The 27,292-nt window shown below is 49.4% G+C and overlaps 2 protein-coding genes across 3 annotated transcripts in view; both read left to right on the top strand.

The window, feature by feature from the left end:
* Positions 1-811: 811 nt before the first annotated feature.
* SEPTIN3 (septin 3) lies at positions 812-20,252 on the top strand. 2 transcript variants are annotated; one of them, XM_058568246.1, is made up of 11 exons: positions 812-1,052; positions 5,319-5,510; positions 8,396-8,524; positions 9,287-9,368; positions 10,519-10,656; positions 11,968-12,085; positions 13,002-13,097; positions 14,984-15,080; positions 16,304-16,355; positions 16,647-16,740; positions 18,921-20,252. In XM_058568246.1, exons 1-11 carry the CDS (start codon positions 1,043-1,045, stop codon positions 18,984-18,986), a joined length of 1,074 nt encoding a protein of 357 aa, XP_058424229.1. In that variant the 5' UTR covers positions 812-1,042; the 3' UTR covers positions 18,987-20,252. The 2 variants fall into 2 exon arrangements, with proteins under 2 accessions (XP_058424229.1, XP_058424228.1); XM_058568245.1 differs by having other exon boundaries at positions 813-1,052; positions 14,981-15,080.
* A 1,866-nt stretch (positions 20,253-22,118) lies between these two features.
* The window catches only part of WBP2NL (WBP2 N-terminal like), a 40,572-nt gene continuing 35,398 nt past the window's right edge, over positions 22,119-27,292 (top strand). The window contains exon 1 of the mRNA XM_058568247.1: positions 22,119-22,180. Within this exon, the coding sequence (XP_058424230.1) occupies positions 22,119-22,180 (62 nt within the window). The remainder of the gene's footprint in view (positions 22,181-27,292) is intronic.

Below are 27,292 nucleotides of genomic sequence, written 5' to 3'. Positions count from 1 at the left end.
AGTGCCCTTCCCTTCTTCTCTCTCATCTCTGTATTTGCCTTTCCATCTTGTCCCTCACATCCTCCAAGAAATCTGCCCAAATGCCTCTCTTCCCAGGATGCCCACCTCCCTGCACTCACAGTACCCCCTGCCTACCCCACCCCACTGCATTAGGACAGTCCAGCTTGCTGTCTCTCTGGTTAGACCTAGAGCCCTTTGTGGATGAGGATGGTGGTCCTCATCCCTGTCCCCCCAGGGCCTGGCAATATGCTGTCCATTATTGTTGACTAACTGCATGAAAGATTTTTCTGATGGGTAAATTGAGGCTCAGGAAAGTTCCTGACCAAGCTCAAGGTCACAGGGCTCATCATTCCCGGAGCCAGGCCTGGAACCCGGTCCCCTGACTCAGGGCTCTACAGCCGCCCGCGCCGGGACAGGACCGCGCTGAGCCAGCGCCAACATCCCAATCAGCGCGTGACTCGCGCGCGCATCGCCGCCCGCTGCTGCCGGCGGTCCCCTGCGACCCCCGCTCCGCCCCAGCCTAAGGGGTAAGAGGCTGGGAGCAGGATCCAGCGGGAGGGACCAGGTTGGGATGCGGGCGCTTTCCCCGGCCCGGCATCCCGAGCCTGCAGGCACAGCGCCCCCGCGCGCCTCCCCGGCCGCCCGCAGCCAGGACCGGGGGCCGGCTCCGGCGTGCGGACGGGCAGGGAGCGGGTGCGGGCGCGGGCGCGGGCGGGGGAGGGGCCCTCGGCGGGGCCGGCGGGCGCGCGGGTCACGTGGTGCGGGTGGCAGCAGCGGCGGCGGGGGCGGCGGCGGCATCGGTGCGCGCGGGCAGGGGCAGCGCGGCGCCGAGCGAGCGGAGGCGAGGTCCCGAGCGGGCGCGGCGGCGCGGGGCGCAGGGGCGGCGCGGCCGGGCGGCGGGCGGGGCGGGTGAGCGGAGAGCGCCAAGGGGCGAGGCCCGGCTGCAGGGGCCGCTCGGCCCAGGAGGAGTCCGCGCCCCGCGCAGCCTTGAAGCCTCGCTCCCTGAGCATCTTCCCGGAGGAACGGAGACAAAGAAGGATTCATGTCCAAAGGTAGGGCGGCCGGCTCGGCCACCGGCGACCGCCGGGAGGAGGCTGCGGCCCGGAAAAGCCCGGCTGGAGGTGCTACCAGGGGGAGGGTTGCTGCGCCAAGGAGCCCACGCGCGGTGACATAGGCACGGACACACGCACACACGGTGGCACACATTCCAGGATATACATGCCCGCAGAAATGCACACACGGGCAAATGGGGAGATACAGAGACCTACGGACACGCAAGCATGGACCCAGATGCGCGCAGAAAGACCCATGCTGGAGCACACCAAGACACGCACACACATGCACACCACGCACAGGTATCAGGGCCTACCGCCAGACGAGGGACCTGTGCTCTGACACAGACCCCTTCCCCCACACAGACAGGCGCACACTGAGACAGGCACCAGCTGGTGGTCTCCAAGGGAACTCCTTGGCCTCCGGAGGACTGGGATGGGGGAAGGAGGTGTCCCAGGGCCCTTTGCTCCTGCGAATGGGAAAGGAATAAGATATCTTTTGTGATTCTTTTTCTGAGAGCCAGAGCTGGAGCTGGGGTGGACTGGAATTGCCTTTGCTTGTGGGGGCGGGGTCTTGAAGGCTGCTAGGGGCTGGGGGCTGGGGAGGATCTCCGGCTTAGGAAGGAAGAACCTCCCCACCGTCCCACCCCCACTAAGCCACGGAGGCAGGTGCTATTCTGGAAAGGTTCCTCCCCCTGCTGCCACCTTCCCAACTGAGGGGTGGGGTTCCTGGGCTAGACAAAGACAAAGCCATTCATTTACTTATGAAACATAGCACCGGGGGCCTTGCTTGGCATGGGGATGGAGGGGTGCTATTTCTGTGGGGGACTCAGCCAGAGCTGAGTCAGGGGGACAGTGCCTCTCCCTGGAGCACTGATGGGGCAGGTGGCTCCTGGCAGGGGATGCTGCAAACAGATCACCTCCTCTCCAGGGGCTCTGGGAGAGCTGGAAGCATCTATCCAGGATGGCATACTTGAGCTACATCCTGCTGTGATCCCATCCTGAGCTCTTCCCCACTTGGGGAGCACCCCTCCAATCCCTGTTGCAGGGGAGGGAGAAGGTCTCTCTTAACAGAGTCTACCGCCTTAGCTGTGTCCTACACGAGAGCAGTTTGCTGGCTGGGGGTCAGCTGCTCTGCAAAGGGCTCAGCATCTGAGGGAGGAGAAAGATGATGGGTCTAAAATGACATCTGCCTCCCTATGAGGCATTCATTCATTCATTCATTCATTGCTGAGTGCCTCTGTTACGCTAGGTACATTGGGGCACAGAGATCAATGAGACGTGGCCTCTGCCCTGAAGAAGGCTGGGAACTAGCATATGTTCAATGCCAGGTAATTTATGTCCGTGCTTTTGTATCACCTTCACAGCAATCCAGCAAGGTAGGTACTATCCACATTGTCCTGAGGAGAAAACTGAGGCTTATAGGGGTCACCTAGCCAGCAGTCAAGCCTGGGTCAGCTGCCCATTTGAGGATGGCATGGTGGGAGCAGAGGAGCTGTGGGGGCAGAGGATGGAGCCACACAATCAACTCCAGAGCAGCATTTGTCCTGGGCCCTGGATGTCTTTGTGTACTTGTCAGTGGGACCTTGGGGGCAAGGACCTTGTCTAGGGTCCACAAGTGTCCTTGGCATTTAGTCTGGGGTTTGGCTGGATTAGGCTCCCATTTGACAGCATATGAAATGGCCTGGATGGGATGGAATGAATGAATGAATGAATGGATGAATGAATTTATTGAGTACCAAGGTACTCAGGGGGCCAAGGCAGCACAGAAGAGGGGCGTCCACATCAGACATGAAAGCAGAGGCTTTCCTGAGGGGTGGTACTTGGGCTGAGTGGTGAAGAGTAGGAGTTAGTCAGGGGCTGGAGTGGGCAAAGGGTCTTCCAGCAAAGGCTGGGACATAGTGACCCGCCGCATGTTTGCAGGACTTGTGGCTGATGAGTGGTGGCTGTTAGCATGTGACTGGCATGTAATTGGCATATGGTTGGGAGGGGCGACTTGCCAGCAGATGCTTTATACTGTGTGCACATGGATGCCAGTAGGTGCCTGCTGGAAGAATGAAGGTAAGATGGCTCATGTCCTGGACCTGCAGCAGGCCTGCTGGGGCCCCTAGAAGTTGCCTGGGAATCTGGTGGGCAGGCCCCTTCTCGCAACCAGGGTCTGTCTTTTGGGAATGATCTTTTAGAATGCTGCAGTTGACGGGCCAGGGAGGACACACGCTTTATAAGAATACTTACAAAAACTCCCTTAATTAAGTACAAGATTCACTTTCCAGGGCTATAAAATGGGGTAAGACCCCCCCCCCCCCCCCACAAACACACACTTAGATGGATCTATCTCACAACACAGGTTGTGGAGACCAAATGGGCTTGGCTGTAGAGGCACGGGGGGACATGGAAAGGGCCAGCCGTGTCAGCAGCTGTGCAGGGAATATGGGGCATTGCTGGCCCCCATTGCAGGTGTGCTGAGTGGGGCCCAGGAGCCACGTGCGGAGAGTGGAGGAGCAGGCTGGGCTGCTGAGAGTCAGCTGCTGCGGGGCTGAGCCAATCTTGCTGCCGTCTGGCAACAGCTTCCTGGGAAGCAGGAGGGAGCCACGCCAGGCCCTGGGGAGATCCCGAGGCTTTGTCAGATTTGGCTGTGCCTGGGAGTGACAAGGACAGAACAGTTTCCCATTGGGGGAGAGAGTCTTGCCAGGACTGGTGGAAAGACCAGGTGGCAGGGGTATAAGAACAGACTTCTGGCTGGGTTTGGGGGTGGGGGAGGGAGGTACTCCTGTCCCCTCTCCCTCTTGCCCATCTGCTGCTCCATCAATCCTCCCTGTAAGCTCGAGACTCTGCAGGGCCGTAACCATGAACCATAGGATTTTAGAATGGCAGCACTGGAAGGGGTCCTCAAGAGATCGTGAGTCCAATAACTACGCTGTGTAATTAGCATCCGGGGCACCTCCCTCTAACAAGTGTTTTCACATGCTTTGCTTCACTTCCCCTCCTGACAAGCCCGTAAACGTGAAAGGGGGAGAGGCAAGAGGGTCTGGAAGTGTGAGGCGCTGTGCTGGGTGCTTCCAGGCATCGTACCTCATGTAATGCTCACCACAGCCTTCATCATCATCCTAACCATTTTACAGATGAGGAAGCAGGCTCAGAGCGGGGAGGTGGTTCGTCCAAGTCCACAAAGCTGGCAAGTAGTGGAGGCAGGCTCTTTCCACTTTCGACACACACTCATTTTGTGGGTGGGGAAATGGATGCTCTATCCTGAAACTCACCCTGGTGGACAGTGTCCTGATGAGGAATCGCACAGATTTCTCTTGTGTGTGAACATACCCATGATCTGCTAGACCCAGGGGGGGCCTTTCCCTCAGCCTCCCCTTTGTTCTGCCACCCACCATCCAAGATACACTATGTCATCTTAGGCAAGTGACTGCCCCTATATGGGGCTTATCCTCTCTCTCCTGGTCAAAAGGTGAGACTTATTCCTCCCATAGATTTAAAACTATGGCTAGGAGGGTGTCTGGGGTTCCTCAGGGCCCAGACACCCCTAGTTTGCCTCAGTGCTCATGGAACAGAGGGGACACTGAGGCTGGGAGACAGGAGTGGTGCTCACTCTGCAGAGAGTGGGTAGCCCTATTTGCTTCTGAAAGACAAAGCAACTGAAGTCAGTGGCAGACAGTCCATAGATGTTAGGTCCAGTATCCTAAAAGGTCTTTGCCCTTTATTTGGGGAGGCAGGACTCAGGTGAGAATAACCCCAGACATCTCTTAGACCAGTAGTTCTCTACTGGGGCAGTGTTGCCCTTAGGTGACATTTGGCACTGTCTGGAGATATTTTTGTTTGTCACAACTGGGGGGCTACTACTGGCATCTACTGGAGGCCAGGGATGCCAGTAAACATCCTGTGGTGCACAGGAGAGCCCCCCACAATAATTATCTAGCCCAAAATGTCAATAGCGCCAAGGTGGAGAAACCCCTGGATCAGACATACAGATGTGGTGCTTTGTAGCAATGAGGTACATTTGAATTTCCCCAGCAACTGGAGAATCTGGGTACTGGTCCAGATTTTGCATCTGACTTGCTGTGTTCTTAAGCAGGTCCTAAGAACCCTTTCCTCTCTAAGCCTCAGTCTTTTCATCTATGAAATGAGGGACCTGTACTGGATGACATCTAAGGTCCCTTCTGGTCCAACTCTGTATGATTCTGATCAAGAGAATAATACTGTGGCTTCCATGTGACCTCTGCTTTCCTCTAACCCACTCCTCCTATCTTGGCTTTACAGGGCTCCCAGAGACCAGGACGGACGCAGCCATGTCAGAGCTGGTGCCTGAGCCCAGGCCTAAGCCGGCAGTGCCCATGAAGCCTGTCAGCATCAACTCCAACCTGCTGGGCTACATTGGCATCGACACCATCATCGAGCAGATGCGCAAGAAGACCATGAAGACTGGTTTCGACTTCAACATCATGGTCGTTGGTATGAAAGGCTGGGGGCGGGGGTCACTAGAGGCCCTGGTGGCAGGCAGCACTGAGGACCCCATTTCTTTCCCTAGGATGGCCTCAGCCCCGGCTTCTCTCGGATGAGCTCTTTCTAGGAGGGAAGATTTCATTGTGTTGATTGCAAAGTCCTGAACCTCCTCTCCCTTCAAGGCTAGCTGATCCAGGGGTGGGAGCTTTGGGTGGATGGTCGGCCTGGCCCCATCACCAGCTGGGTGTACACAGGAAGCCTCTAAGCCATGCTCAGCCTGCTTTCAGGTGTGTGGCATGGGGGAGTCATCAGTGTCCTTCCCCATCTCCAAGAGCTGGGTGGCTTCAGGATCAGAGCTTGAATATCAGATGAAGGATAGTTTTATGTCTGATCTTTTGTAGTGCTGTAAAGCTTAGAGAGAATTTCCAGGACATGGATTGGTCACTAAGCAGTGTCACTGGGTCACAGAATGTAAGAGCAGGAAGGGACCTTTGCCCAATCTCAATGAGATATTTACTCAGTTGCTGAAACAGAGATCTAGGCATCATCCTTCTTTCTTCCTCCTTTATCCCCCGATCCAGTCATCAAGTCCTGTCCATTTTACCTTGTAAACATCTCACAAGTCTGTCCACTCTCTCCATCTCCACTGCTACCACCCTAGGCCAAGGCAGATCTCTCACCTGGATTGTCATGGCGACCTGACCCAGTGCTGCTCAAACATAAGGAGCTGGACCAGAGTGTAAATCATCTAGAAAGTCTTGCTATAAAAAACATCGGCTGAACCAAACAGTGTGCTTAGTGGTGTAGTTGATTTACTTTCTGGTGCAAACTTCTTATCTCAGGAACCAGTAGCAAATGGTTCATGGACCCTGGCAGCTGGGCCACGGGCCACAGTTGGAGTGGTGCTGACCCTCCTGGTTCTCTGTCTCTTTTCCTTTCAATCCATTGTCCACCAGTGACCAAATAGTTTTTCTAACCTGCAAAACTCATCAAGTCACCCATCCTTAAAACCCTTCAATAAGTTTAAGGGTTTAAACTCCTGGTCTGGCCTGGGGCTACCTCTCCATGGATCTCCTACCACTTCCCGTGTAGCATTGTACTCCTCACTTATAATGAACTTTTCTTCTGGACTTGCCATGATCTTTCCTACCCTAGAGGTAGGAAAGCGCATGTACTGTTTCCTCTATCTAGAACTCCCTTCCAGCTTCTCATGGGTCATTTGAAGTTCTTCAGGTTTCAGCTTAGTTGTTGCTTCTTCCTAGGAGTCCTCCTCGATCCCAGAGAGAGTGGATTAGATTCCCTTCATTACACTGTTATAGTACCCTGTAATGATCTCTTTCACAGTGGTTATTACAACATATTGTAATTGCTTATGTTTTGGTCTCCCTCACACTAAATCACTCCTTGAGGATGAGGATGATGTCTTGTTCCCCCCTCTACCTCCAATTCTAGCACAGTACTTGGCACTCAAGAATACTTAATGAACAATGACCTTAGAAAACATCCAGACCAAGAATGGCAAGCATAAGACCTGTGGGCTACGTCTCTCCTCAGCAGCACCTGTGGCCGACATCACTGATCAATCATGGCACGTGTTTAGTCCTGAGCCCATATGTAGCCTTTTTAACACATCGGTGTAGGTGGTTACTACCAATTGATCAGTTGGAAGAGAAATGCACCTTATTTGCCATCCCTGGTCTCATCCAATTCCCTCCCTCCTTACCATCTTATCAGTAAAGAACCTAAGGCCCAGAGGGGCAAACACAGCTGGTCCAAAGGCATTCAGTGAAACAGCACAGTTGGGTCTAGAACCTTAGGCTTTTGTCCCCCAGCCTGGTCCTTTTCCTAATATACCACAGGAATGCTCTAGACTAATGCTTCTCAGACTTTACTGTCCATGTGATTCATCTGGAAGTCCTTTTAAAATGCAGATTCTGAGTCATAGGGGTGGGGTGGGGCCTGGGATCCTGCATTCCTACAAGTGTCGGGTGATGTCAATGCCACTTGTCAATTGCCAGGCTCGCGGCTGTGATTCTTGTGCACCATTAAGTTTGAGAAACACTGCTCAGACCAGTGGTTTTCAAACACTTTTTAGCTGTGGAACTCCTCCTTGGAATGAAATCCAGAACTGCATGTGTAAAACAGGTCAAAAGGGAGCCATCTTGCAGGAAGTGGAGGTGAGGGGCTGGCCCTGCTAGCTCAGCTTCCTCCTCCTCTTCCTCCCACAGTGCCCCCTCGGGCATTTATCTCGAGGAGATACTAACTGCTACATAGAATAAAGAGTGGATATGGAGCCAAGGGGTTCCTTGGGTTCAAGTCCCTGGTCTTGCGTTTATTAGTTATGTGACCTTGCACATATTTTATGTTGGGTAGGATTTAATCTCTCTAGGACCACCTCACCTGGGGATAAAGACAGCTCTGCCGTGGGATTCTCAGGGCTGATATAAAGGCACATTTTGTTAACAGATGTGAAAGTGCATATGCACTGTGAGGCAGTATCAGAATGCAAAGTAATTCTGTTATTACTTTTAGTATTATTAAAGACTATAAACTTAAGTCAAGCAAAAACAAGACAAAAACCTGCTATGCTAGGCAAATGCAGAGGTTGTCTGCTTTCTCACTGGTCCTGGGGCTCTAGGAGGGTGAGAATGTGGAATTCAATGGACATTTCCCCAAGTTCTTCTCCATGATCAGTCATGGAGGAAAGCAGGAAGCAGAAAACTATTGCCACCTTCCTGCTCTCCCTACTCAGCCCCTCCTCCGCCAGTGAGCCGTCAAACAAGAGATTGGCCTGGATCACAGCCCTAGAATTCTGTAAGCCCAGGGGAGAGCTATTAGGCTCAGGAGGTGGACATGGGGTCTCCCTGCCTTCTCCTCCTCTTGCCTTTCTGCAGGTCAGAGTGGGCTGGGCAAATCAACACTGGTCAACACACTCTTTAAATCTCAAGTGAGCCGCAAGGCCTCCAGTTGGAACCGGGAAGAGAAGATTCCCAAGACAGTGGAGATCAAAGCTATCGGGCACGGTGAGGACCAGGGAGGGACCCCTATGGGCATTGTGCAGAAGGGCCTCTGCCAGAAAGGAAAAGAATGGGGCTTATTGGGGAATGAGACAAATGAAAGGCAAGTTCAAGACAGAATAGAATAGGGGCAGCCCCGTGGCTTAGCGGTTAAGTGCGCGCGCTCTGCTACTGGCAGCCCGGGTTCGGATCCCAGGTGCGCACCGACGCACCGCTTCTCCGGCCATGCTGAGGCCGCGTCCCACATACAGCAACTAGAAGGATGTGCAACTATGATATACAACTATCTACTGGGGCTTTGGGGAAAAGGAAGGAGGAGGATTGGCAATAGATGTTAGCTCAGAGCTGGTCTTCCTCAGCAAAAAGAGGAGAATTAGCATGGATGTTAGCTCAGGGCTGAGCTTCCTCACCAAAAAAAAAAAAAAAAAAAAGAATAGAATGAAGAGCTAAACTCTATGGAGCCACCTCTTTAGAGTGCCAGTCCAGAAGAGGGAGGGAGGGAGGGGGGTTAGAAAGGAAAGAATGGGGCTTGAACTGGATGGTAAAGCACGGGTGGGATTTAGACAGGCAGAAAGTAGGCTGGGCACTCCAGGTGCAGGGAACAGCATGAACAAAGGTGTTGAAGTGGGGAAGACCCTGAACTTGACTTTTCCAATAACTGGTCCTGAAGAAGGAAGGAGGCTGGGTCTCCCTGGCTGGTAGGCAGCAGGGCACCTGGCATGAGCTGGAAGAGTGACCTCCCTGGTGCCTTTTCTGTTCATCCCCCAGTGATAGAGGAAGGCGGTGTCAAAATGAAGCTGACCGTCATCGACACCCCGGGCTTTGGAGACCAGATTAACAATGAAAACTGGTATATGTCTGCCTGTGAGATTTCTGCCCTAAAGACTGCCAGGAAGATACCGAATGCGGTGCAGATTCATTCACACTGAGAACCACCTCCACCCTCCATACTGAGGGGTTAGGCGGGAAGACTGCTACTTGCTAAAGGATGGGAGAGGGGATTTGTAAGGAGGCAAGGAAAGAGGCCCAGTGGGGCCAGGTGTCGGGATGGAGGGGGACAGTGCAGAGGGAATTTCTACCAAGGGATTGCCTGGAGGTGGTAGCAGATCTGTCACGGTTGGCAGCGGGGCAGGGCAGACAGAACCAGGAGAACTAGGTTGTGAATCCAGGCTGACCTGAAGGCTGTGGCAGAGAGCTTGGCCTGTGTGCCAGATGTCACACCCAGGACAAAGAGAGGAGGAGTGAAAAACAGGAGAGAGGGGAGTCCCCCGTGAGGAGAGAGCCTCTGGGAATCCACAGAGCGAAGCTGCAGTCAGCATCCAGCCAAGAAGGGGGTGAATACGCTGCCCAGAATGAGATGGAAGGTTCCAGGCAGAAGTTTGCTCCCAGATAGGGATAGAGACCATTGTACCTCTCTGAGCCACAGACAGGCAGGGCTACCAAACAACTCAGAGCAATCTTGGAAAAATGACTGGTTGCCCTCTTCTCTGGTTATACACATGCCCGTTGATGGAGAAAGGTAATAACAATGACAACAGTCGTGATAATGATGAGTTGTTGCCATGACTGAGAACTTTCTATGTGCCATTGCTATGTTAAGTACCGTACATCTGTTCTTTCTAATCCTTACGTGAATCCCTCCAGGCACCTATTGTTACTCCCATTTTACTTATAAGAAAAGCCTCATGGGGCAGAGACTTGCCTAGAGCCTCTCAGCTAATGGAGGTGGCAAAAGTGTGTTGCTTTCCGGAGTTGGGTGTGGTTCTTCAGGTTCCAATAGCCCAGTCAGAGGGCCAGGTCCCCCGGGGAGCTCTAACCTTGCTCACAAGGAAAGCCATCCACAGGGGGCTGAGGGAGAATGGTCAGCAGGTACTCTAGACCCACCAGAGGAGGTAGGAAATGAGATGGATGTGAGGGGACTGCTACTTGACCATGCCTAAGATGAGCTCCCAGGGCCTGTCCTTCTGGGACATCCATCTGCTTTCTTCCCACCCCGCCAGCTGGGAGCCCATTGAGAAGTACATCAATGAACAGTACGAGAAGTTCCTGAAGGAGGAGGTGAACATTGCCAGGAAGAAACGCATCCCTGACACTCGCGTCCACTGCTGCCTCTACTTCATCTCCCCCACAGGACACTCGTATGTACCAGTCCCACCCTCATTGTTGGGCCTGCCTCTGGTTTGCATCACCTGTGCCCATTCTGTAGTGGATAATCGATACCTGGACTCCACTGGGAAGGGCCAGATGGGCCCCAATATAGTCATGGCGGGGACCTTGGGATTCCCCAGACTTTCCCCAAGAAAGGCTGATTTTCTTGCCAGGAGAGTAAAGCTGACCACCAGCCCTCATGCTGCCCACTGGTGTTCCTGCACCATAGCATGACAGTGCCAGCAGCGAGAAGTTGGTATAAGTGAGCAGAGGGCTCCTCATTTACTCAATAGATACCTGCTTTGCACAAGGCTGGGATGGGGGTGGGACAGCAAGAAGGGTGAAATGTGGACGGACAGGGCTACTGGATTGGGTTGGTGTTTGGGTGGGTGTGGGACCCAGCTGTGGGCATCTGGAGGGTGGAGCCAGGTGCCTAGAGATGAAGGCTGGCCACAAGCGAGGCATGCTGGGAACTCTGGTTGTGAGTAGCAGGCGAGGCTGCGTGATAGGGAGTGCCGGCAGAGGATGGAGAGATCCAAGTGGGTGAGCAGGCAACCTTCCTGTTGGGGGAGGTCTCATAACTTAGTACTGAGCCTGGCTGCTGGGCCAGAGGTCAGTTCCTGAGAGGATGGCACAAACAAGGCAGGCCCCAGATTTTGGAGGAACCAGGTACTCAGCAGGTATTGATGGTGGGGCCCAGGAATTCAATAAAAAGGCTAGCTTTACCCCTCCCTAGAACCTGGACCCAAGGTCAGAGCAAGCCAGCAGACAGCCTGACTTAATGAGTCCCCTGGACTTGGAACTGGAGCCAGATTGGGGCCCTAGAATCCGTGGGGAGCTGGGCCCTCAAATGGAGAAGGGGCAAGGCCCCCAGCTGGGCCCCTGCAGGACTAACTGGGAGCTGGGAGGAGGCCTGTCAAGAAGTGCTGTCCTGTAGGCCAAATAAGAGACATACAAGTAACCATGACACAAGGACCTGTGGATGGGGATGACAGTCCACAGCCATTCCCTGGAGAAAGAAATCCCCAGGTCAGAAAAGACGTTGTGAAGGAGTGGTTTGAATGTGGCATAAAGGGGGCCAGGATTTGAAGAGACAGGGAGATGGAGGACAGCATGTGGGCAGAGTTGGAGCCTGTTCTATAGATGGTAGGTGCGTGTCAGAGATGAGAGGGAGCAGCTTCTTGGCCTCAGCCAGGTTCCCAGCCCAGTCTTCCTGTCCCAAGGGTGACCCTGGAGTGATGGCAGTGGCTGAGTGGGGGAGGGCAAGGTGGCTCTGACACCTCACCTTCTCTGGGCCCCAGCTTGCGACCTCTTGATCTGGAGTTCATGAAACACCTCAGCAAAGTTGTGAACATCATCCCTGTCATTGCTAAGGCTGACACCATGACCCTGGAGGAGAAGTCTGAATTCAAGCAAAGGGTGAGAAGGCCCCCTCCGCCTTTTACTGTGCCCATCCCTCCTTCCCCTCCTCCGGTCCAAGCCATCTCCTATCCCTCATTATTATATCCCTCACCTCCACACCTTCCTCCCCAGCTCCTGTTTAAGAGTTAAAGAGGCTGGGCTGGTGGTGTCTGGGGACCAACAGGGAAGAGAAGTTAGTGCAGCCTCAGGCTGTCTTCTTCTCACCTTCCAAACTTACCGGTGAAGACCACTGAATACATAAATCATCATGAACACGAGAAACCACTCCTCAATATTAGGTTGCTTGAAGGACTAGACTAATTGATCAAGGCCTGCTAGTCCTTATTGGTATCTTCTATAATCTCCGCCCTGTGCTGGATGCATGGGGTTTGGGGGTGGGGGGATGTGAGAGAAGTATAAAGACAGTTGCTGCCTTCAAGAAACTTACAATCAAGTAGACCACTGAAGAGGTCCTGGATGGCTTCCTGAAAGAGGTGCGACTTAAGCCGAGCTTTGAAAGAGGGCAAAGAGAGGCTTGGGGTGGGGGGACTCACCTTTCTTCCCTGTAGACAGGAATATGACACGTGGCGGCATGAGCACTGTCCATGTGGAATCTGGACTCAGCTGTCCTGCTTGTCTAAATCCTAATCTTATGGATCCTGAGATGAGCAAGCTGCACCCCCAAACTATGCCTCATTTTAGGCTGGGCTGTGGTAATGGTATGACTGGGGCTCGCTTTTATTCAGGATCTTCCTGCTGCCCAGGGCCTCAGAGTTCAGAGATGACTGGGGATTATCAAAGGCTGCATTCATCCCTCTGACTTCAGCATGTGCGCACACACACACACGCTCACATGTGCACACCCCCCCCCCGCCCCCACCTCTCTCCCATTATTCTGACACTTGGCTACCTTGCTTTTCCTCCTCACCTATAGGTTCGCAAGGAGCTTGAAGTAAATGGCATTGAATTCTACCCCCAGAAGGAATTTGATGAGGATTTGGAGGACAAGACGGAGAATGACAAAATCCGGGTGGGTGCCTGGGGCTCTGTTCATCATGCAGATGCCCCCTTGGTCCCGTGGGATGTGTATCGTGTACTGCTTCTCTTTCCACCCACTTTTTCCCTTCTGTACGCCCTGCCCCACTTGCCTGACCCAGACCAGAAGTGATGTGGGAGAGGAAGAGGACTAGGGGCCCTGGCCATCACTGTGAACCCTGCGTCCAGGAAGCCCACGCTCCCATCCATCCCCAGACCACACAAAAGCCTCTTCTTCCCCCACAGGGCCTGGCAGAACCAGAGTGGGGGTGAGGAAAGCCACAGGCAGGAAGAGCATCAGGCTGGGGTCCAAGGCATCCGTGCTCTAGTCAGAGCTCTGCATCAGTGTCCCCCTTTATAAAATTCAGAGGTCAGAGTAGGTGAGTGGCTTATAGGCTTTTTTCCCCCTAGAAGAAACTTTTAAAAAAAATTAAATGTCAGACATAACTCCAATATGTAAAACATAAAAACAGAGCTGCTTTGGCTAAGTGACACAGGGTCCAGAGCCCTGCCTTCTCAGCAGCCCCTGCGGTATCTCCTGGGAATCTCAAGGCTTGTAAGCCATCAGCCTATGTGATTTCTAAGATCCCTCTCAATTCTAAACGTCTACAAATCTGGGATTCTAAATTTTTTTTTTTAAATTTTATTTATTTATTTTTCCCCCAAAGCCCCGGTAGACAGTTGTATGTCGTAGTTGCACATCCATTCTAGTTGCTGTATGTGGGACACGGCCTCAGCATGGCCAGAGAAGCGGTGCGTCGGTGCGCGCCCGGGATCCGAACCCGGGCCGCCAGCAGCGGAGCGCGCGCACTTAACCGCCAAGCCACGGGGCCGGCCCAAATCTGGGATTCTACATCAGCATCCTGAACTCCACTCGGGGCTTTTTAACTCACCGCTGTAACCTGGGGCAGATCACTCACTCGCTCTGGTCTTGAGTCTCCTCCTCCATCAAGTGTGGGCATCTTGTAGAAGGCCCTTATCTGATGTGGTTGAGACAGGTACTTGGTCAGTTAATTGAAAAAGTCAATTGAAGTGAAGAAACCATTAAAAATATGATACATACAAATCCTCAATGTTTTAAAATAAATATTTTACTAAATTATTCAGTTAAAATAATTTAAAACATATGTCACATTTATTAAACATTATTTTCATATAGAGACAAGGCCTCTTCTTTGAGGATAAGTCCCCTCTTAATGCAAAAGCAACTCACCTTTATCAAGTCTTTCTGAAACATTCAACTTAATTTTCAGAGACAAAACTCTCCACACGTATGTCCTCAGCTTATATAATACTTAATTTATCCAATTACGATAACAATACACATCAGTCAAATAGATTTGACGACAAACAGCTGACTCTTGGTGAACATACAACCCACCTGGTGGAGCAGAGGAGCCTGTGCACATCAGAAAGTGCCCTTCGAGCTCTGGGAGGTCAGCAGACGCTGGTCTCTGTCAGTAGGTTTTATGGGAGACAGTGTAAAGCATCAGTACTTTGGCTGTTACTGGGTGGGTATCATTTAAGAGAGGTCTGTCTAGCCTAGCTAGCTCACAGAGTTGTTCCCGATCAAAGCAAATATGTGTTAAAGAGCTGTGAAAAGTGTGAAGCATTCTCCAGTTGAAGGAAAGCTGACTTACTGAGGTTAACCAGCTAGGCAGGGGGTATAGAGGACTTTGGACTCCCAGTCCAGCGCTCTTTGTGAGAGACAAGAGCCTTGCCCTTGCCATCAATGGGATCACTGAATGAGCCTCAGAAATGTGCAGTTCAAGGCTAGAAGCCCAGGACCATATCCCATCCCGCCCTTGGAGGCTCAGGTCGTAAGAGGATGACGTGCATGCGTGTCTCTGGTTTGTCTTTCTGCCCCTCCCCCTCCAGCAGGAGAGCATGCCTTTCGCTGTGGTGGGAAGTGACAAGGAGTACCAAGTGAATGGCAAGCGAGTCCTTGGCAGAAAAACACCCTGGGGGATCATTGAAGGTAATTCAATGCTTCTTCTTGAAGAACTGGCTGCTGGTCAATTATGCTTACTTACTAAGCATCTATAGGTCAAGGCACTGTCCTAGGTGGTAAGATATAAAATGAATGCCTGCCACAAGGAGCTTCCTATCTAATTGAGAAGATGAGGCTCATAGGCAGGGAGTAATAAAAGACTGATTCAGCATCTAACTGGGAGGCAGTCACATGTCAAAGGAGTGCAGAACATGGAGAGATTAATAAGGACTGGAAAAACCAGAGAAAGGTTTTCACATGAAGGAGGACATGATCTGACAACCGCTGAAGGGTTGTTCAGATGTTGCCTTTTTTTTATTATGAGTGGATGTGACCTTGGGAAGGTCATAACGATTCTGAAAGTTCAAAGAATCACTTCAATGATCTCATTAATACGCTAACCCTCTGAGGGGAGCAGGCTCGGCGTGACTGTTCTCAGAACATCAGCTGCTGAGGGACTTGAGTCTCAGTCAGGTTAAGTGTCTTGCCCAAGATCGCATGACTTGTTAGTGGTGAAACTTGGATTTCAGACCCAGATATTTTGATTCCAAAACCAAGTTCATCCCATTGTATCACATTTATCATATGTCGTCTCTCATTTTCCTATGACCCTTTGTTTGGATTTTTAAAAAAAATAGCATTTTCTCATCATCTGCCTTGAATTGGAATTATTTATGAGAATGTCTGTCCTACTCATTAGATTGTGAGACTAGAGGGTTTATGTCTTAATCCTCTTCTGCTCCCACAATCCTTGGCAAGTGATTTGCAAATAGTGGGCATTCAATCTATGTTGAATTAGATTTATCATGTAGTGCATGATCTTTTAAGATGGTTCGATTGTCATTTTCTATGTGTGTTACTGTCTTCCAATCAGATTATTAGCTCCTTTAAATAGGAATTGTGTTTTAGGCCTTGGGCAAGTTTCTTAGACTCCCTGTGTATTAGTTTCCTTTTCTATAAAATAGGAAATAGTCCCTATTAGCTATTATTCCACAGAGTCTAGAACAGTATTGTGCCATTGTAGCTGCTTAATAAATATTTGTTGAATGAATAAAATCCAGTGCACTGAGTGCCCAGATGAGCAAACCTCTGGAAGGGTCACAGTAACCTGTCCTGTGGCTCTCTCCTAACGCCTCCGTGACCTGAATACACGTTCACCCATGGGTGTGGCTGCATTAGTGAAATGACCACCTGTTTTGTTTTGTTCACAGTGGAAAACCTCAACCACTGTGAGTTCGCCCTGCTTCGAGACTTTGTCATCAGGTAAGATGCACTCCTCCTTCAGATGTCAGTTTTATTATTTGGGGTCAGGAGGCCATCAGTTGAGATCCACTTCCTCAGTCTCCAGGCCTCTCTGACAGAGCTTTCTGCCCCAGTTCCAGCTCCCTTCATGAAGCAGAAGGGGCTGAGAGGTATTCTGGGCTCTCTGGAGTGGGTCCCAGTGATTGGGTCCAGGCCATGGAAGCGATGTACTAACTAACCTCAGATATGGTCACCTCTTCCTCCTCCCGCCCCTAATCGCGTCCCTCTCTCTTCTCACCCTGTGTCCATCAGGACCCACCTCCAGGACCTCAAGGAAGTGACACACAACATCCACTATGAGACCTACAGGGCCAAGCGGCTCAATGACAACGGAGGCCTCCCTCCGGTGAGCGTGGACACAGAGGAAAGCCACGACAGTAACCCATGATGACCCTTTCTCTGTATCATCACACATACCCACTGCTCCACACACACACATCCCAAATACCACTACCAACCACCTTCTTCCTTTCTACTCTGTCCCACAGGCCTGTCTGGTATTTGTGGAGCATCTTGTCTACAGTATGTGTGTGTATGTATGTGTATGAGAGGGAGAGAGTGTGCCTTGTGTGTGTGTGAGCGTGCGTGTGCAGGGGTGAGGTATTTTCAGTGCCCTCCCTGGTAAGTCCCTTGTAAGTTTGGTTCCTCCATGGCTGTCCATTATCTGTCTCCTTTCCTTGTGTCCCAGAACAAAGCCGTGTGCTTCACTCAAGAGGTCTGGGGGAGGTTTCATTTAAAAATGATGGGAGCAGGTGAGCCCCAGGTAACTCCTTCTTATCTCTGACCCTGCCCACAACCTGGGACTGCAGAGATTCTCCAAAGACAGGCTGCGGAGCTAGACCTGGGATGGGGGTGAGGAGTTTGGGGCTTAACCCTCCTTGTCAGCCCTGGGTGGTCTGGGGTAAGGCTGGGACTTCCTGGGAAAAGGAAGGTCAGGGAAGAGCAGAGGAATAGGAAGAGCTGGGCTCCTGCAGGAAGAGCTAGTGCCTAGAAGTGGAGAGGAGAGCTCCACCCTTCAGTCTGTGTCGCCTTCACTGTCCGGGAGCTACCACTTGTCGCTGTCACAGACTGGCGCTTTCCACACTCACCTCACCTCACCTGCCTCTGCTGCCACTTTCTCTCTTTCCCCTTCTCGTCCTTTCTTCATCCTGCCCTCCTCTGGACTTCCTTCACTTCCTTGTATACTAATTCACTTTAGCTACATTTCTATATTTAGGATTTATGCCCAGTCTACTTCCAAAAATGACTTAGGCCACCTTAAAATAAAATTACAGCTAAAAGCACAGGACAGTATAAACTGAGATTACGAGAGAAATTGGATCCATAGAGAGGAATGGGAAGGAAAGGTCTTTCCGTCGAGCGCTGAAATTGGCCCTGAGCTTGTGGGCAGCCCAGGCAAGGGAGGAAACACGGAGAGGTATGCGGTTCCCAGTATCCGGTTACAGAAGCACACATGCTGGTCAAGTGAGACGAGCCTTTTTTTAGGCATTAAGTTCTAGAAGAACTGAGTCTAAAGAAGTATCAAGAACTATATACAATATTTATCTTTCTTGGTGGTTTGGCTTCAGAGACAAATTTTAAATATCTCCCTTTTCTCCGTCAGGATTCTTCCTCCTTAACGCTAGCTTCTCTGTTGCTCCCTTCTTCTCATCCATACTTGATCCCCTCTTTCCTTCCACACTGTTCTCTCTCACTCTTGTGCTGAAGCTAATTGCATTTTTGTCTGTCTGTCTATCTGTTTCTGTCTTTCCCTGATTCCCCCTCCTGACTCCTGTAGACATTCCCAATGACACTTACCATCAAACATTTAGACTCTTCTTGCCTTTGCCTTCAGCCCTGTATTTATTAATGCATATATATCCCCTGTTTGTTTCACAAACAAGTTACTCTTTCTTCTCTAGTCTGTAGAGTGGCTGACATCTGGGGCTGGGGAAACACTTTAGCCTTAGGCAACGGAAAACACCAAGTGATACAGTTTACAGTAACCTCATAAAACCTCCTGTCCCATCTCCTGGTCCAACCTTAGGTGTTTTACTGGTCCTCTACAAATCTCAGCATTTATAGTCCCTTATCACTCAGGTGCTAGGAAAACACATAGACTGAAGACCAGGATTCAGTGGACCAGGAGAAAGAGGTGGATGATCAGATCGCCAGTGACCCCAAACCAATGGTCTCAGTCTTTCCTGGAGGCTCTTTACCAATTTCATCCTGCCTTGCCCCCAAAGTTATGCCAGGGTAGGCACTTGTCAGGATAGGACGGCAGCAGGGTTAGAGCCCAGAGATTGCTATATTTCAATGTAAGAGGGATCTCTGGCTTATACACGGAGCAGTCTTGTATGGAGATGTGGGCCTGGACACCTAGGACTAGCAGGAAAGGTCTAGGATGGTGGGCATTGGAGAGGCTGACTAGGAGAATGATGCTTGGCGCCCCCAAACCATGATCTCAGCCTCCCCGGAGAAGCTGTTTTATATGTCTGCTGCCAGCTGCTGGTCTCCACACCTCAACCATTCTCAACCCCCCTGCAGGGAGAAGGCCTCCTGGGCACTGTCCTTCCACCTGTGCCAGCCACCCCCTGCCCCACTGCTGAATGAAGGCCATTTCAAGCGCTGCTTCTCCCTCCATTCCTCTCAGCTGTTATTGCTGCAGGGCCATGCCCTTTTTAGTGCTGTGCTTGTCCAGACCACCACCTCAGCCCCTCTGAGCCCTTAGCAGGTGGGAGGGGCCAGCTGCCTCTTTAGGACAGTTGCTTCCTCTGTTTATCCAAACCACCCCTCTTCTCCCAGTGGAATGGAGTTCGTGCCAGCACTGCCCTCCTCCATCGTCTGTGTCAGCCGGTCCCAGCCCATCTGTAGGCTGAAAGAACTCATCAAGAGCTTCTTCTGCCCTTGCAAACCCATACGAGCTACTTGTAACCATCTCCAAGGGAAATGGCATTGCTCCCTCTCCATTCATCTGCATGAGCTACTCTTGGCTTTCTTAAAGGGTCAAGAAAGCAACTTTTCTGCTTGTCAGATTTGTTGACGTCAACTGTGTGAGCCCTGATGTGGGACAAGGGTGTCTCCTTCATTGCTTATAGCTTATTTATAAGGATGGGTCACTACAGATGTGGGGGAGCAAGGGCTAGTGTCCCTTTTTAAAAATCACCACTTGTGGCTGGCTCAGAGGGTGGTTTCACACCCCCCCCCCATAATGCAGCCACTTAGGAAGAGTGGTTTTCCTGAAGAAACATTTCAGGAGTTGACTTTCTTATCCTCAAACTTAAAAAAAGAACTAAACACAGACAAAAGACTCCAGAAACCCATGAGATGTGCACTCTAGGAAGAAAAACATCCTTCTGTCCACTTAGCAATAAGAAGGATCTCTTCCCACCTACCCTGACTACTCCTACCCCACACCTCCACCCTGTTAATGTGAGTAATGAATTTCCCTGGCCACAGTTGGTCACTGTAGGCTAGTAGAAAATGCCCAATGGAGGGCAAAGCCCCCTCATCAGATGCATGAATGTTTGCGAATGTCGGCTGCCACTGCCCCACACACTGTGTCTTTATGAAATCCCCCCTTCCCCCCACCCCCCCGTCTCCACCTGGACACAACTTGCTTAAAGGCTGGTGACTTGTGGGCCATTCATCTACAACAAGTCTTGATGGAGCAAGAAGCCCAAGCCTAGGGGATGCAAGAACGACCCATTTCTTAAATGTTACCAGTCCCAGCCAACCTTTTGGTGACATTATGGTTAAATTTCCCAATTGAAAACAAGCCAACAGACACTCAAACTGGTTGTGTAAATGTTGCTAGACTTTATGTGTTGTACAACTAAACATTGCTGTTTGAACAATAACTGTTTGGCCTGTGTCTTATTTGCTCTCCTCACTCTTTGGCCAAATCAGCCATTACACCATCTCACCTATGTGTGGAGGGTGAGACAGGGACCATCTTGGTAAGAAGTAGCCACAGAAATTAGAGATGGAAAACATTTAATGAGGTCGTTGTTTGTCTTCAGTTGGCATGAGGTTGGATCCCAGTCATTATTTCCTTGGCTGTTGTATCCAAGATGAGTGATGGAGCTATCACGCTTGACCTTGAGAGATGCAGTGCTCTGCATAGCCTGTCTCTTTTTATGAAAACAATGTTTATTTTCATTCACTTAATTTCCTAGCTTTTCCTTTCCTTTCTCCAGAAGGCATAAAAACCAAGTCTATGAAAGGAGTGGACCCATGTTGCCTAGATTCCTGCCTATTTACAGTGAATAATTTAAGAGTTAAGAATTTAAACTTAAAGCATTGGTTTATCTCTTGTCTTTTTTGAACTTAAACCAATCCTTCCTTTCCTTGAGGTTCCTGCTCTCTTCTGTAACCAGCAAATAACACAAGTCTCACTTGTATATTATGTCTGTGAATTTGAATGTGGTGACCATATATGCAATTGTGTTTGGGGCCTCAATATTCTGTAGGGTAAGTGCAAGGTATAGATGAACGGGCTGGGGGGGGTGGTCAAGACTGGAGGAAGACAAGTCAGGAGGCCCTTGGAGTCATTCAGGTAAAATGATGAGGGCCTGAACTAGAGTGGAAATGCCACACGAAGATGGAGAGAAGTGAGAAGATTTGAGTGATAGAGCAGTTTTGTGAACTTATATTACAGCTAAGAGAAGAACTAAGAGTTCTTCTAGTCCAATGCCTTCATACAGATATGGAAATTTAAGTCCAGAAGGCATAACTGTCTTGCTCAAAGTCGCACACTTAGTTACCAACGCAAGATGGGGGCCACATCTCAATGCTCGTTCCATTGCTTCACACCATTCCTACTGTATTTCATTTATTCTTAGTCTTGTACATATATATATATTTCTGAAATCAGGATACAGCTTACAACTGATGACGTCAGTTTATTTGGCAACTTTTCTTCTTAGTGGTACATTTAAAAATTTTGCATCTTATAACTTATAGCATCTTAAATTTGATGAAATACAGTAGTCCAGAAGATAACATCCCTTTGTTTGAAGCCATCTGGTGCTATTTGTGAAGTTTAAAGGAAATAAGAATATGTACAACATTTTGGTCTCCAGAGCAATTCTGGTATAATGTATCCCCCCAGATCCTTCCCCCTTTGGGGGAAGCAGGGCAGATACGATGGGTGACACAGGCCCTCTCTATCTTGGAGCAGGCACGGACTCTCCTGACCCAGCTCATGCACCCGTTCCTAGATGCTACCTCACAGGAAACCGGCCCTGATTCCAGGCTTTCTCTAGTGGAAAAAAGTTCTGCCTGCCTTATAAGAGGCGAGGAATCATTCCGGACCCTTTCTGCAAAAGGCAGCAGCTCTTTGACCTGAGCAGGGAGGGGGCAGGAAAGTCCTGCTTTTAACTTTGATTCCTCACAAGACCAATTCAAGGCCATACCCGTGGGCAGCAGGGGAGCCATGCGGGGGCCACGACGCAGGGGCCAAGAGGGTGAGTGGAGGTCGACCAGCCACCTCTCATTCACCCCTCTGCGCTCTGGGGGTGGAGTCAATCCTCTGGACCCGCCCCTTCCCCATCAGGGGCGTGTCTCAACTCTGACTCCGCCTGGTCCTCTGACCACTGCCCCTCACGTGACCAGACGCCTCGCCCACTCACTCCCCGTCCTTGCGCCATAATCTCCGCCCTCCCCTTCAGAGCCCCGCCCGACGGCTTGGCGCAGGCCCCGCCCCTTCCCATCTGAGGGGCGGCAGGAGGGGGCTGGAGCAAGATGGCGGTGAACCAGAGCCACACCGAGAGCCGCCGCGGGGCCGTCATCCCTTTTGGCGAAAGGTGCCTGAGGGGAAGCCCGGGGTGCGGCCAGAGGAGGGAGGAGACGACGGAGTAGAGCTGGCGGCTGGCAGACTCTCAGCGAATCAGACACTTTCCCGCCTTTTCCGGGCGCGTCAGGCTTACTCCCTCCCCTACCCCCGAAGGGCGCGCGTCTCCTCGCGGATGTTGGGGATACGGAGGTGGTTGAGGCGGGGCCTCGCACGTGTGAGAGGTGGGATCACTCCTCCGGGTGTGAGGACTCGCGAGCGAGCGCGCCGCCACCCGCGGTCTGAGGACGGCGACGGGAGAGCTGGGCGAGAGGCGCGCGTCGCCTCAGGAGAACGATGGGAGCGCACTGGCGGTAGTGGAGTCGCGCCGCCACTGTGGGTGGCGTGCGGCTGCCGTTGGGAGCGTGCGACCTTTGTAGAGTGACGGCGGTGGGGGGGCTGTGGGCGCTCCCCTCCCCCCACTTCCCGGAACTGGGTCCCGGCCTCCGGGGAGGCGGAAGAGGCATGAGTGTGGATCTTTCTGGAAAGATCCCAAACAGTTGGGGGCCTCTTCTGGCCCTCAGAACTTTCAAAGGCCCCCTTTCTTCTTCGTCCCAACCTGGGAGATAGATGACTGCTCTTACTTTATGGAAAAGGTCGGGACCAGAAGAGGAGCCGCCGAGGAAGAATTAGGCTCCCTCTGCCTCGCACCGTCGCTTTGCGCGGTGCCTTGCGGTGCCCGCCGCTCCCCCTGTCCTCTGGCCTCGGTCATTTTCACCTCTCCACCTAATGCCCCGACTCCACTCCGCTCCCTCCGTAATTCCCCCGCCCCCAGCTTCCCACGGCCACGCTCCGTCTCCCCGCAGTTCTTAATCCTGCTCCTCTCTCGGCGGCGACTCGCCCTCGTTTTCTTTGCTCTCGCCCAGCAGGGAGCCTCTGAAACCCAGTGCTGCGCTCGGGGGCGACTGTGCACGCCTGGGTCGCTTTGAGTGCATTTGTCGCGAAGATCCAGGAAGACGGTACCAAATGCTGACGTCCAGATCTTTTTTCTCCGCTTCCTTTCGCGGAATATTTTCTTGGCAGATTTATATGGGCCGTCAGGGCAGTACGTCCTCCCTTGCCCTCGAAGGACCTCTGCTGCTTCGTTCGATTTCGCAGTTGGGGGTGATTGCTCGCCACTCTGCCCGCGGTGTCTGGTGCACACCGGCCTAGAGCACTTCGACCCGAGTGCCTGTGGCTCTGTGCCCTGAAGTCACGTCTAATCTACTGTTTGGGTATCTTTTTACTCAGGCTACGAGTTTGTCTCTCTGCTTTTCTGTTTGTGTATTGGAGGCAGGAATGAAGCATGTTTTTAAAAAATTATAACAGAAACACTGATTTTATGGTCCTTTGAATTATTTTTATGGGTTGCATTCTGTGCTCTTGAGTACTTAATCATAGCCAAGCCTTATGTTTATAACTGCTCTATCTACAGTGAGGATCGGTAGTATTTCCCTCATTTCACAGGTGGGAAAACTGAAACAGAGAAGTAATTTGCTTAAAATCATATGGCCAGTGCATGTGGGAGAGCTTTGATTTGGGTTTGAACTTAGGTACTGTGCATTAACTTCTCTGCTCCAGCTGTTGCTCCAAAAGGAAAAGAACTGCTTCTCTGCTTTCTCCTTATCAAAGAAGGCCCTGTCAGTGCTCTGGCTTCCTGGATAGAAACTGCTTGAAAGAAGTAGGTTGAGATGGAGAAGATTGTTTATGTTGTGACTTCTCCTGCCTATTCACAATACAGCTTGAGAAATTCATCACAGCTTGGCTGTGTTTTGTGGAGATCTTTTTCTTATCTCAGCTGAGAAGTCATAAATGTATGGGTTGGACTCTACTGGTAAAAAGGAAAGACATTGAGGGTTTTTTTTTTTTTTTAACCCATATTCTAAAACTTGTGCAGATTTTACCATATGTGTTTTTTGTAGAAAAGTTAGAAAAAATTTTAAATTACTCCAGATTCCAACAGCCAGTGCTTTTTACATTTTGGTATGTATCCTTCTGTACTTTCCCCTATGGAAATATACACATCTTCCGCACCCCCCCCACCGCCCCAGACTGCTTTGTAACTTGGTTTCCTCATTTATCGGTATATTGGGAATGCTTTCCTGTATCAATATCTACATTGTTATTTTCAGTGGCTGGTATTCAGTATGCATAAATATTTGCTTAAGCTCCTATCTGGGATATTCTGGTTTTAATTTGTCATTGCTATAAACATAGCTGCCATAAACATTTTTGAAAACTTATTTTTGGCCATCTGTCAAAATGTTTCTTTGGAATGTATTCCTGAAAGTGGAATTGTAGGATCAGAGGACACAGACTTTTTAAAAAAGAGTAACGATTTATTTTAAAAAATATAAAAATTCTTGTCAAAAATGTTTTAAAATATGTAAATATATATAGAGATATATTTTTTGCAAAATTGCCCTACAGAATTATATCAATTTACGTTCCTCTCAATACTCTGAGTGCCCATTTCACCACACCCTTGCCAACACCTGGTGTTAATCTTTGATATCTCTGCCACTCTGATAAGTAAATAATGGAATCTTTAAAAAAATTTTTATCACTAGTGAACTTATTTCTTTATGTGGTTATTGGCTATTTATATGTCTTGGGTAAATTTTCTTGGTTCATAAATTTTCTCCATTTTTTACTAAGTTCATCATTTTTTTGTATGTGGTAAAAAAACAGAATTTACCATCTTAACCATTTTTTGAAAATAAAAATTGTATATATTTAAAATATACGTGATGATTTGATATGCATATAGTGAAATGATTGCTATAGTCAAGATAATTAACTTGTTATCTCTTCACATAGTTACCATTTTTTTGGTGTGATGAGTGCACCTGAAATCTACTCTCAGCCTATTTCCAGTGTTCAATACAGTATTAAGTATAGTCATTATGCCTGTGCTAGATCTCTAGACTTATTCTTCCTACATAACTACACATTTGTATCCTTTGACCAACATCTCCCCATTTCCTGCCCCCAGCCCCTGCTAACCACTATTCTACTCCCTGCTTCTATGCATTTGACTTTTTTTTAAAAATTCCACATATAAGTGAGATCATACAGTATTTGTCTTTCTCTGTCTGGATTATTTCACTTAGCGTAACGTCCTCAAAGTTCATCCATGTTGTAGAATGCGACAGGATTTCCTCCTTTCTCATGACTGAATAATTCCGTTGTATATATATATACCACATCTTCTTTATCCATTTGTCTGTTGGTAGACACCTAGGTTGTTTCCATGTCTTGGCTATTGTGAATAATGCTGCACTGAACATAGGAGTGCAGATATCTCTTTGATATCCTCTTTTCATTTCCTTTGGATATATACCCAGAAGTGGGCTTGCTGGATCATATGGTAGTTTTATTTTTATTACATTGATTGATTTTCATATGTTGAACCATGCTTGCATTTCAGGAATCAATCCCATTTGATCGTGGTGTATAATCCTTTTAATGTGCTGTTATATTCAATTTGCTAGTATTTTATTGAGGATTTTTGCATCAGTATTTTTCAGGGATATTGGTCTGTAGTTTTCTTGTCTTGTAGTGTCTTTTTCTGGCTTTGATATCAGTAATGCTGGCTTCATAGAATGATCTTGGAAGTGTTCCCTCTTCTTCAATTTTTGGGAAGATTTTCAGGAGGATTAGTGTTAAGTTTTCTGTAAATGTTTGGTGAATTCTCCAGTGAAGCCATCTGATCCTGGGCTTTCTTCATTGGGAAGTTTTTGGTTACTGATTCAGTCTCCTTACTTGTTATTGGTCTGTTCAAATTTTCTGTTTCTTCATGATTCAGTCTTGGTAGGTTGTGCGTTCCTAGGAATTTATCCATTTCTTCTAGGTTATCGAATTTGTTGGGATACAGTTGTTCATAGTATTCTCATATAATTCTTTTTACCTCTGTGGCATCAGTTGTCCTCTCTTTCATTTCTGATTTTAGTTACTTGAGTCATCTCTCTTTTTAATTAATCTAGCTAAGGGTTTGTCAATTTTGTTGATCTTTTCAAAAAACCAACTCTTAGTTTCACTGATTTTTTCTTTTGCTTTTCTTTTCTCTCTTTTGTTTATGTCTGCTGTAATCTTTATTTCCTTCCTTCTGCTAGCTTTGGGTTTAGTTTGTTCTTTAGTTTCTTGAGACATAAGGTTAGGTTGTTGATTTGAGATCTTTCTTCTCTTTTAATGTATACATTTACAGCTACGAACTTGCCTCTTAACACTGCTTTTGCTGCATCCGATAGTTGTGGCATGTTGTGTTTTCATTTTAATTTGTCTCAAGGTATTTTCTAATTTCCCTTGTGACTTCTTCTTTGATCCAGTGGTTAGATAAGAATGTTTTAATTTCCACATTTGTGGACTTTCCAGTTTTCCTTATGCTATTGATTTCTAGTTTCATTCCATTGTGATCAGAAAAGATACTTTAGATGATTTTTTTTTTTTTGTGAGGAAGATCAGCCCTGAGCTAACATCCATGCTAATCCTCCTCTTTTTGCTGAGGAAGACCGGCTCTGAGCTAACATTTATTGCCAATCCTCCTCCTCCTTTTTTTCCCCCCAAAGTCCCAGTAGATAGCTATATGTCATAGTTGCACATCCCTCTAGTTGCTGTATGTGGGATGCGGCCTCAGCATGGCCAGAGAAGCGGTACGTCGGTTCGCGCCCGGGATCTGAACCTGGGCTGCCAGTAGCAGAGTGTGCGCACTTAACCGCTAAGGCACGGGGCTGGCCCTAGATGATTTTAATCTAATTGAATTTGTTAATGCTTGTTTTGTGGCCTAACATGTAGTCTATCTTGGAGAAGGTCTATGTGCACTTGAGAACAATGTATATTATGTTGTTGGGTGGAGTGTTCAGTATATATCTGTTAGGTCCAATTTGTCTACAGTGTTGTTCAGTTCCTCTATTTCTTTATTGACCTTCTGTCTGGTTGTTCTATCCGTTATTAAAAATGGGGGTATTGACGTTTCCTACTATTATTGTGTTACTGTCTATTTCTCCCTTTAATTGTGTCAAAGTATACTTCATATATTTAGGAGCTCTGAAGTTGGTTGCATAAATATTTATAATTGTTCTATTTTATTGGTAAATTGACCTTTGGA

The sequence above is a fragment of the Diceros bicornis genome, chromosome 25, assembly GCF_020826845.1.
Source record: "Diceros bicornis minor isolate mBicDic1 chromosome 25, mDicBic1.mat.cur, whole genome shotgun sequence".
NCBI lineage: Eukaryota > Metazoa > Chordata > Mammalia > Perissodactyla > Rhinocerotidae > Diceros > Diceros bicornis.
The sequence above is the reverse complement of the archived record's forward strand: the minus strand, read 5'-3'. Positions and strand labels throughout refer to the sequence as shown.